The sequence below is a fragment of the Stylophora pistillata genome, chromosome 5, assembly GCF_964205215.1.
Source record: "Stylophora pistillata chromosome 5, jaStyPist1.2, whole genome shotgun sequence".
Lineage (NCBI taxonomy): Eukaryota > Metazoa > Cnidaria > Anthozoa > Scleractinia > Pocilloporidae > Stylophora > Stylophora pistillata.
The window spans coordinates 24,779,559-24,791,619 of NC_142523.1; the positions used below are offsets into that span (position 1 = coordinate 24,779,559).

The window sequence follows — 12,061 nt, forward strand, 5'->3', positions numbered from 1 at the left end:
TATGGCTGGAATAGCATCCAATATGGTGATGGTGGAACATAATTCTCTTCTCTGATTGGTTGTGTACCATAGTGCCGCCCCCCCCTCCTTACACTACTTGTTTTATGGTTTCCTATCTGGATCCTGGGCTTCAAATATTGATTGCAGTTCAACTTTTAGTCACCAGATCTCTTTGGGCTCATGGTGGGTTAACTACAGCGGTACAGGCCTCAATCCCGCAGCCAATCATCGCGAAAGAAAGGAAACAATTGAGAGGATGAGCTTAAATAGGTGTTATTTTCATATCACCCATGTTGCTCTGCGCAGCATTTTGAAAATAGAATAATTACTCAGGTGATGAAAGAGATTTTTGTGCTGTGATTGGTCTGGGATTGTGACCTATCTTGCTATGATCACCTCGCACGTGACAATTATGGGCGCTACATTTAACAAATGGTAAACACGACAGCGTACACTATTGAGTTATGGATGCACGCGGGAGGTTGCTAAGCACGAAAGAAGCGTAAGAGTCGCTCGAGGCGATAGCCGAGAGCGACTCTAGCTTCTTGAGTGCTTAGCAAACCTCCCAAGTGCATCCATAACTCAATAGTGTACGCTGTGGTGTTTACCATTTGTTTTATAACATAACATTAACACATTGTAGCTAAAGAGTTCCCTTTTGTTTAACAAATCTTACGTGACCAGAAAAAAACAAGCGCGCGCGGAAAAATAGTCTTTGCATTTGCTCACGTCAGCAGCGTACACCCATGAGCAAATGGGGGACGCTAAATTGACCAATCAGAGCGCGCGCTTTACTTTGGTTATGTTATAATTCAAAATGGCTGGCTCTCGTTTGTCCATGTTACTAAGAAGGCGATGAACTCGACAAAGGAACATTGCGAAGAGCACAAAAGATGCTGCTTAGTTTGACTTAAAACTTTTGGAAGTTGCAGTGTAGGATATGAGGGTAGTGCATATTGAATCCAATAAGCCTGGGGAAACTGGTTACGGCAAATGAAAAATATCCCTATGAAGGCTGCACGAGATTATGCGAGCAGGGGTTGGAAAAGCAGGCTGCAACTAAAAGAAATAGAGCGACTATCATGTTGTTGATAAAATGCTTATTGCTGAGTTGGGTCATGCAGAACAGAAAATATTTGTTCTTCCCTAACCCAGTTCTCTTAACAGTTGAATCTTTTGTTTTTGGCAAATTAAATGTGCTTTGCACTGATGGTTTTTATTCTAAGGAATTGGTCAAAGAGGGCCCAGTGGACCCCTTTGTCCAACTTAATGGGGGATACGGGTTATCTAGTCTAGTCTGTATAGTCGACGCAGTGAGAAAACGAAAAAGACAGAGAATGAGACCATAAGATGTAAAAGAGTTCAAATTGGGTTTTATTTTTCCGGAAATTATTCCAGGCCCTCAGCAGCTGTTTTATCAATCTTGCTGTCAGTCATACTTACAAAATTAATAGTTTCCTTCAAAGAAAAATATGGTAAATTTAAAATAGTACTTATCCAGGCAAAATTATTTGCACTAATTGGACGTAAATTTTGTGCGGTAATTTCTTTCGATTTGCGGAAATCCCACTAATCCCCTTCTGGAACTTTGTACTTTCAGGTTTGGTTAAAATTTTTCTTTTAATCATTTGCAGCTTTGTTGTGGTGTTGTTGCAGACACTTGTATGTCTTTTTTGTGAGACAGACATTCTATCCACACGATTGATGGTCATAAAAGCAAAGAAGTAAGTTGGTGATGCTGAGGCATCTTAATTGTAAGTGACTACTTTACAACAACTTATATCACATTGCTGGAAGATTCCAAGGGCCCTTCAGGCAGTCGCTTAACTCCAGTTTCCGTAGCATCAAGAGACGAGAGTAAAGTATCTTGCCTAAGAACAACACAATGTACCTGGCCAGGGCTTGAACCTGGACGGAATATTCGCCACACTGAATCTTGCACTTGAAAACACAAACTTAACTGCCTGCAAGCAGGCTAGTAAATATATTATTTGTACACAAGTCACTCTGTTAATTGTCCAGACACTGTCTCAGTTGAAGTGCTTTCTTTTTACTGGGGACAAGCTATCAAGGATCTTCTCAAGTGCATTGTTCTTTATCCTTTAACCACATCACAGCAACCAGTTGGTATCTCTCCTGCAGCTCAACTGCTGTTGTCAGGAGCTGACAAGAACATGTTTACATTGGGAGATAGGGAACAGGAGGTAGGGTTGTTGTCTTCAAATGCATCTAAAGGGTGCACTGTTGCTACAGCCCATCCTAGTTGTATCACAAACAAGGTAAGCAATGACACAACTAAGGAGTCATAAGTCTACTAAACTGCGCATGGCTGAACCAACTCGTGCTCAGGCCCCACCCTATATAGTGACTCCTGACCTTTTGGGTGATGAACTCTTAACGAAAAAATAAAACATAATGCGTTGCAGATGCTCTTTATCAAAAATCCAGGGACTTTTTGTGTAGTCCTCCATTTATATCCTCCGGGTTCACTTCATGGTGATTTTTTGTATGTGGACTCCTCCTGGGTTCTCATTAGAAGGCCACATCAGCCCCAGGATACTTAAATATCATTGCCTGCTCACTTTTGCATGGGACTTAAAGGAATCCAATTGTAGAAATAATTTCTCGCCAAGTAATTCTCGTAAGGATGCCTTGGTACTAAAAATGTAATGAGACATCTGCTGTTATGACTTACACGTGTACTTTCTGTTTCTTTTCAGACTGATAAAGTATTGAGAGAAGTTCTGGACAATGCTACTTCGCTTCTGTTTGAACTGATGTGTGCTGTGCATCAGGTTAGGTTTGAAAACCATTAACTCCTAAGGGTGACTAACATCTCATCTCTCCTCAAAATATCTCCCGTCAATTGAACATTTAGATGATGAGAATGAAAGAAATGATCGCTATCAAAAGGACTTCCTGATTGTCAAACAAGCTCTCCTTGCCAGTATCACGGGAGATGTATAGAGAAAATGAGAATATGAATGTGGATGTTAAGCGCAGCGTCTTTATTAGGATCTTTATTTCTTTACACGTTTCCTAAGCTCACGACAAGGAGAATTTGTTAAACAGTCAAGAGCTTCTTTAGTTAGTGATCATTTCCTACATTCTCGTGACTATGATATATGACTCAGGGATAGCATCGTAAGGAGAAATCAGATGCTAGTCACTCATTGTTAACTTTGTTGCAGGGTTGACCTTTTAACTCGTCCTTACACTCTTACAGTGAACAATGGCTAGTGACTGGACTGAATTTATGATAACTTTATGAGATTAAGTTTCTTGTTATTTCAGGCCAACTGCTTTTCAGTAGAAGACAATGTTCTAAACATTTTTTGGTTCATGAAGATTGTCGAAGCTCAAGAACAAACGGTGAGTATTTCACTTCAGGACATCAAGTATCTCGCTAGGTCTTTAAAAAATTGCTTGTACATTTGAGGGGTTCATATGACGGTGTTTTAGATAATTCTGTTTAAATTCGATTTATATGAGCTCAAAATTTCCAATTCACAGACTAACCTTCCTTAACCTTTTCACTCCCTTGATGTCACTAGTAATTCTCATTACGGTCAGCCAAACAATTCTTATGATGTTTGATCTGAGAATTTGGTATTGGATCAACTGGTATTTTTGTGTGGCTTACACGAATTGTAAACTGCACTATGTCATAATCCAAGATTTCTGTTTGGTAGTCTATTTGGTAGACTACAACTCCTTTTCAGTTACTTGTTTGGTCTTGGTTAATTCATTGCAATACTGATATACATGAAAAATTACACTCTTGACTGGTTGAAAACAGCTAGGTGCCTTTTTCATGTATCACTAGTGCAAAACTCAAGGGCAAATGTAAACTAAGCTAAGCATCAATAGATCACACTAGAAACCAATCAGATTTATACGAAGTAGGTTGCGCTGATTGATACACTCAGTAGCTGACCAAAATAAACGACTTGGAAAAGACAATTAACCTACAAACTTCAGAACTCAATTTTACTTTGTTACGTAAACAAATTCATGACTGAAGTTTTCAGGCCACTATGGGAGAGGATGCGTACGTTTTTTTCAGTTCCTAAAATCCTCATGTTACCGGTGCAACCTTTGTTGTGAAAATGAGACCTCCATAACAAAGTTTGGCCATTAACCCTGAACTTGAAAATGAACATTTCAGTACTACTGTATGCTAGTCATCTTGTTTTATTGATGATCAGGAACAATATTGAAAACTATCCAGCCATAATCAAATATTAGCTCTTCTAGAAGAAACTCATTATGACACCAGACGCTAAAAAGCAGCTCAATTTCGTAAGCCACACATGTACGCATTGTGGACCTATTTTTCTTCATTCTCATTACTTGTCTGCTTTATGTTGTAATGATATAGTAAGGAGAAATTCTGCCTTGGTCGCTCATGGCAGTCAAAGGGTTGAGGCAAAATAGAAGCAAACATTCAGAAAAAATTGTTCATTCCAAGCCTTAAAGAAACACAGAGATTTTAAAGTTTAAATAATGGCAATTCGTTTCAAGATGGCGAAAGGCATCTTTCCTAAACTCCCACCCGCTCTATTCGGACCGTGCAAAAAACCAGTTTTCCTTCTTTACGGCCGTGATTGACATGTAGCGCCTATTAATTCAAACTTTAATCATTTAGTCAATCTGTGTCTGACGACAACTAAAGTGTGTCGCAATCAAATGTTAATATTTTTCGTTCCATTTTCAGAATTGTTTCGTGCTGAGGATCATGGAACGTTTAACGTTATTAGTATCATCTTCTGGCGGATATCTGTTTCCTGCCGAAGCTGTTCTTCTTTACCGACAACTTTACGTGCTCAAGAATTTTCTGGAAGATGGTACAGTGGTTGCGAATCAAATCCGAGTTCGATACGCAGAAGAATTTAGGTATGATAGTGCAGTAGACTATGAGCAGTCCGCCATTTTCGGTGAAGTACGTGGCACTAGGGGAAAAAAAATGAATGGAGACCCGAGTGGATGTTTTGTTTTTTTTACACAATCGCGCGACGGACTTCGCCGAAAAAGCTGGGACTGTTCGTAGTCAATAGAGCAGTTGATTTTGCTTTTAAACACGAGCGTGCGCTATAAATGAAGCCTTAGGTCCCACTGGACCATTTGTCAATCAACCGTCGTGTGATGTAGAAGTTTTAGAGTCAAGTCAGCTTGAGCTACAGCTACTCCAAAGCAGTGAACAGCGGGCGCATTCCTCAAAATTGTTTTATGTCTTCATCACAATACAAGAATTTTTGAGATTTGTATTTCCTTTCTCCAATTGACCACTTTCAAAAATGGCTGCCGGATTAATATTCTTTTGTTTAAATTTGAATTAGCCTTTCTGGCCTCGCTTGAGATGATGTATTCTTTTGAATTTTGTACTGGAAAACGAGGCCAGAAAGGCTAATTTAAGTTTAAACAAAAGAATATTAATCCGGCAGCCATTTATGAAAGTGGTCAATGGAAACTGTCTTTATTTGTGGCGGTAAATTTGAGATCGAAGTAGGTGGTTCGCACATTACTTCATGCCACCATGCTGGTGGAAGTAAACAATAGATATCTCATTAGCTCTTTTTGTTCGTCTACCAGCATTTGAATTCGACCCGCACACGTCAACGGTGAGTGACAAATAAGCCTAGGTCTTCCCAGGGAAGACTTCCTTATATAGCGCGCCTTCGTGTTTAATTTCTGATCTAGCAGGTTTTGTTTGGCCGTTATTGTTGACAAAGCTTTTTTGTAGTATTGAGAATGAATGGCGAGCGATTCTTTTCCGCCATTTTTCCCGCAATTGTTCTTGCAGTTGTAATATTTGATAGCTTATAGCAAGCGTTTCAAGATACCCTGGAAGGTTTATTAATTTCAAAGGCTTGCAGACGAGGGGAGTGGAATTATTGAAGGGTTTATCAGAGGGGACCCATCGGAGTGGGAGTAATCAAAACTTACTCAATTGTCATTGGTTGAAAAAAAACAACCTTAAAAAGAGTAGATGAAAATTAAAACTAAAAAAAAGAAAAAAAAAACAGAACAAAACAAAAACCAAAACAAAAAATTAGTTCAAGCAGATTTGTTCTGTAACGCCAACAAGCATAAATGATGAACTACTGTCGTAGAGTAAATGATGAGGGGCAGAAGAAATGAAAGGGCAAATTAGACAGGTGAACCTTCAAATTTCTCTTGAATCATTGCCATCAATATTTTTTGTTGTCTCATAAATGTTGCAGATATTACATCAGAAAGCCAGTGGTAAAGAAGAAACTCTCCACCAAGTTTCCCCTGACAAGTCCCATAATAGGACTACTGGAGAAAGTCACGGATTTTGTGTTAAAACAGCCATCACTTTGATGACGATAGAAACATTTCTCGTTCCCTTTATCAAATCTAGTGTCTAGGTATCACATTGATTTGTCTTTCCCACTAATGGCAGTTCAAGAGGTCATTTTATTTAAAATAAGTCATTCTTAAAACAATTTTTGAATTAAAAACTGTTGAACTCTTGGATTTTTTTGCCGAACGTTTTCCAAAATCCTGCCCGACCATGCTCCTTTATCCCAAACTTCCCAGTCAGTCATAACGGGCCGTGAAACTTAAAAAACAATTTTGGATTCTGTAGGTAGCATTTTAGTCGTTTTGAATTCTCTCCTCTGTATGAATAGTCCGCAGACTGTTGCGCAGAGTTGAGCTTGAAACAAATGAAATCTCTTCGAGATACCCCAACCAGGCAAAAAGGAACAAAAGTCGGCAATTTTGAACAGACTTACAGTTGCTGTGGTTGTTTTCCTTAATAAGTTCTTTTCCATAACGAAAAGCTGTAAGTTTACATTGCTTTAACCCCCCCCTCAAGACAACCTTGGGGGGTTCGACTTCATCTGTTTGATTAATAGTTAATTGGATTTTTTTTACACTCCCTCCCGCACGAGAAGCTTTCCTTGACCTCTCATAAGTTATTCGTTTCCTGGTAAAAGATGCCGAAGCAGATTCGCCGTCTCGTTTGTCTGTCTCTGTGTTGTAGAGTGTGGAAGAGGGTAATCATGATTTCGTCTTGTCAACTAATTGACGAGAAAGTAGACTGAAAGTGTTATTGCATTACAAAACAGTCTGAGCGGAGTTCCTTTGAACATCAAACAGGATCAAGGTGATTTTCTTTATCAATTTATTTGCCTTAGGTGAGTTCATTTGCATTTACAATCAATTTTCAGTGTATTGCTGTTTTGTGCCGTAAAAGCGTCCAATTTTCAGAATTCAAGCACTGGTTTACACCGCTTGAAAACAAATGAAAGATAGTTTGCAATCGAATCCGTGCCGAAATTTGTTTCATTCGTATCAGTCAACCGTCGGTTTCCATACAGTCTCTGTTCGTTAATTTCATTAAAATGGCCACATCCGTGTCTTTTGTTTTTCAAATGTTTAGCTTTCGTTAGGCAGTTTATGAAATGTCGCACTGGAGCTTTGAGGTCGTATCTCTGACCTCGGCATACAGTAACTTTACTGATCTCGCTGCTTACTAAATAACCTAATAACTCTCGGTTTTTTAGTTGTAATGCCTGGTTTTCGTAAGTCAAGAAAATCGTAGACGATCGGTAATTTTACTGTTTCCCGACCTTCCTAGATCTCCGACAAATGAAACCTTGAAATCGAAGAGATCCCAGATTGGTTTACGGGAAAGTCGAGATGGTTTCTATTGTGTTGGCCCTACACACTTTCTGCCATGATTCATTCGGCGATCATGAACGGTGCAGCAGCTGAGTACGCATCAACATCGACAAAATCCATCTACATTCCTCTGTGGCGAAAAAGTGATTTCTCTCCAAAACAGTTTTCTCGGACATTAAAACAACCCTTCGCCGTATATTATCTTCCAGGAATTTTATGCGATGTTAGCTACGTGGCGATCCCAAAAACCTTTGTGGCTTAAACAAGTATCTCACGGGTGAGGCGACTTGCAGCATTATTTAGGGTCCGACTCTTAGCAGATAGCAGCCTTCCACAACGAACAAGATCAAGATGATTTTCTTAGACGTTTTATTTGCCTTTGGTTAGTTAACTCACCTTTGAAATCAACTTTCAGAGTATCGTTGCCTTACTATGTTTAAGGTGCAGAGCATTTGCACGTGTAAAAAAACCATAGTTTGCAGTCGAATTTGTCAATGTAATATTTGTTTCAGTCATCCGTTTTAGCATTACAATGGGCTAGCTTCTTGTTAGTGTTCCTGATTATTTCGATATTTTCGATGGATCCGCTCCAAGTTAGCCTTCTTTTAGCAGATAATTAACCCTCATAACTTCTCCCCTCTCGAGGTAGATGGTCACGAGCTTCCTGTCACCGACCCCGCGAAGATATTAGGTGTTACGATATCCAGTGACTTGAAATGAACAATCACATTGCAGACTGCATGCATTAAGAAAGCAAATAAGCGCCTGTATTTTATTGTCCTCTTGAAAAGGACCCGTGTTCCCCTTACTGACATTCTGAACTTTTATTGTACAACAATTAGACCTATACTAGAATACTGCGCTCCAGTGTCCATCATGCACTCCCGGCCTATCTTAATGAGGATATAGCAAGAATTCAGAAACGGGTGCTTTCCATAATTTCACCTGAAATGTCATATTGGGAATGCCTTGACAGTCTAGGCCTGCCAACTTTGTATGATAGACGCATAGAACTCTGTCATCATTTGTCCGAATCCATCGCTAATAATCCCGAGCATAAGTTGTGCCATCTTCTGCCATCAAGGAAAAAATCTAGTCATAATTTAAGGCGTCAAGAGATATATAATTTTGCATGTTCTTACACGGAACGTTTTCGACGTTCTTTCTTTTATGCTATGTCCCAGGGTGCGCATAATAGCTAAAGCTTCAAAGAAAGTCTAATTTAACTTTAGATAATCACATATTCTAGATTTATCATATTAGGCTTTTACATTTTATATAATTGTATTTAGCTCTATGTGTTAACCAATGTTATCTGTAAAACACGCAATTCAGTTTTACGACTGCAAAAGTAATATTTAATAAACGATCTATCTACCTAATTTATAAAGTTTGTGACCCTGGAGCGTCGAGGTTGCCTGGTTACCTAAAACACTTTCAGTTCAGTATTTCGTTTACTTTCGTTGATCCACCAGACTTTCAACATTTTACTTTGTTGCTGAAACATTTTCTGATATATTTCCTTAGAGCCATCGAAAGATCGTGAATTGGAGAAATTGTTATGTCGGACTTGTTTGATGACATGCTCCCAGTTGCTTGTTAGGTCAATTGGTAGAGCGCTGCAGAAGTATCGCAGAGGTCAGTGGTTCGAATCCCGTACAGGCCTGAATTTTTTCAGGTCTGATTTTCACAATTGCTTAAAAGGTGCTCTTTACGTACTGCTATGATCGTGCACAAATACGTTTCTATAACCGCAGTTCAGATATATGAATTTCATGCATTTGTTGTGTTTGATTTATCATGTTACGGGTTTATGTCGGACTAATTTGATGACTTGCTCCCAGTTGGCTTAGGTAGAGTGCTGCACTAACATCGCAGAGGTCGGTCGTTCGAATCCCGTACAGGCCTGAATTTTTTCAGGTCTGTTTTTCACTATTGCTTAGATAGTGTTCTTTACTACGACGATCGTTCACAAATACGTTTCTATAACCGCAGTTCAGATACATGAATTTCATATATTCGTTGTGTTTAAAAGACCATGCTGAGCATGTTTTTGTCTCGGCGCCTGTCGGTGGAGTGACATTATTATGTACTTTGGTTAATTAGCGTAGTGGGCGTAAAACTTCCATTTTTCTTGACCGCTTGATCGCAACTAAACGCTTGCCAATTACTGATAACTGCCTAAAAATAAAAGAATACAATATGAAAGAAGAATTAATACACACTGGAAAAAAAAATTAAACGAGACAAATTTAAAATGAATAAGTAAAGATTTGGTAAAACATTTGACAATGAAAAACTGCGATAAAATATTATAAAGCATGACACGACGTTTCGACGTTTCCAGAACGTCATTATCAAGTAAACTAAAATAATAAAATCGAGTATATATATAATGAAGCGGTGAATAAATTATAAAACGTTAAAAGTTAAACAAAGAGTTTAGCCCTAATGGAATCGCTCTGGGTGTTTAAATTGGGCCTTATTGTTCTTATGTACAACATTTCATAAACAAGACAATCCCATTTCGTGCCGCATTTTTTAAGCATTCTAAACTGGCTCTCATTGAGTAAGTCAATGTTCCCATGGGCATCTCTCAGGTGGCGACCAATGGCAGAGTATCGATGATCAGCAATGCGTTGAAACAGATGGCGCGTCGTATATCCGACGTAATTTGAATCACACAAATCACATTTAAAACAGTAAACAACACAATGCTGATTTAAGATGCGTGGCTTGATTTCTTTAAGCTTTAGGTCCTGCTCAAGTTTCTTACTGGTGTAGACTGGTTGTACATCAATGCCAATTTTTGAACTGAGATCGCGCATTTGTCTTTTGGCAATGTTCACTGAGATTTGATCTTTGAAAGGAATACTGACTCTTAAAGTTTCAACAGATTTTGTCTTAGTATCTGGTGTAGAGGAATAATCACATTTGTCGATAATAAAGTTCACCAAAGAACTAGGGTAACCAAGGCGATGAAGCATAGATTTTAGATGCCTACACTCATCGACGAATGCTTGATGCGTAGAGGACAATTCCTTTGCACGATGAACCATTGTTTTGATAAGACACTTCTTGTAGCGCAAATCGGTGTGACTTTGAAAGTGAAGTAAAAGGCCCGTGTTCGTAGGTTTACGATAGACCTGAGTCTCCAGCTTGTTGCCGTTCTTTGTTATCAACGTTCCAATAAAAGGAATTGAATCGTTGTTGGAAAGTTCCATAGTGAATTTAAAATGAGAAACAAAAACAACAAACAAAACTATAAAAACAAAGCAAACGAAATTGAGAGCTGTTGGAAATGGAAAAATTTCTTGAGAGGTGTTGATTGAAACTGTCTAACGACTTTACTAGACTTTAATTCATTTGTCACCAGATGACTGGAAGCGTCATGGGTCTCTCACTTGATTGGCTTAGGTTAAAGAATTATGATGTAATAAGTATAATTTTGGATCAACAGAAATAATAATATACTGATTGCAGATCAGCCATCGTGTTCGAAAACATTTAAGCTACCTGAGAATTTATACATCTATAGATAATCGTTGATCAATTTATTCAAATTAATCTTTAATTGGACAGTTTTAAAACATTGAAGGGTTTAAGCATGACTGAGCAATGCCCAATTACAACAGACTGACGATATAATCGGTGAGTAACAGAACTACGTGCCATACAATTTTCAACACATTCCCCTGACAGAAAAACTGGACGAGGCTATTAGCCGAGTCCAATTCCGGCATTCCTCAGCTCCTTTTTTTAACTGATTATCCCCGGATTGGTCTGCATATAGTCCTATTACACACACAACTAGCCAATTGTCCAAATATCGCAGGATATTTGTGAAAGCACGCGTTATTAGTATTTCTTTTCCACTCATATCAGTTGGATAGTAATATCTAATGATGAGTAGCTAAGGTCTAAAAGTCACTGCGTCTTTTGGTTCAACGTTTAATTTGAAAACTTCAATAATTTTTCCATTTGAAGGTTTGTATACATCTATACTAGGGACATAACCACAACATGACATACATACCAAAACAACAAATTGGTTGTGCCTTTGCCAATGTAATTGCAACACGCAGTACTGACCGCACGAGATTGGTAGCAACGGAACATTACAAACATATCTACGTAAAGATTAACAGAACCTTTCTCTATTTTCTCTTTATTTCTGTTATTTGGTCTTTATTTCATAAGAGTACAGTCATTTTTACAAAATTCAAGGTATCAACAGATGTTTGCAAACGAGACTCCAAGCGCGACGCTCAACGATTCTGTCTGAAAATTCCCGAAATTATTTGAAGAGTCTTTGTGAAGACGAAACGCCGCATAATACCAGCCACGAAATGTTATTGTTGTTGTTGTTGTTTTTCATGTATTTATTCCATTTAAAAATTGCAACCGA

The 12,061-nt window shown here is 38.5% G+C and overlaps 1 protein-coding gene across 2 annotated transcripts; it reads left to right on the forward strand.

Moving 5' to 3' along the window:
- The first annotated feature begins 1,548 nt into the window (after nucleotides 1-1,548).
- LOC148730975 (uncharacterized protein C12orf56-like) lies at nucleotides 1,549-7,388 on the forward strand. Of its 2 annotated transcripts, none has more exons than XM_088760234.1 (6): nucleotides 1,549-1,724; nucleotides 2,143-2,279; nucleotides 2,721-2,795; nucleotides 3,295-3,372; nucleotides 4,718-4,896; nucleotides 6,225-7,388. In XM_088760234.1, the coding sequence occupies exons 2-6, from the start codon at nucleotides 2,175-2,177 to the stop codon at nucleotides 6,343-6,345; spliced, it is 558 nt and encodes a 185-aa protein (XP_088616360.1). In that variant the 5' UTR covers nucleotides 1,549-1,724; nucleotides 2,143-2,174; the 3' UTR covers nucleotides 6,346-7,388. The 2 variants fall into 2 exon arrangements, with proteins under 2 accessions (XP_088616360.1, XP_088616359.1); XM_088760233.1 differs by having other exon boundaries at nucleotides 1,550-1,724; nucleotides 2,118-2,279.
- Nucleotides 7,389-12,061: the final 4,673 nt, after the last annotated feature.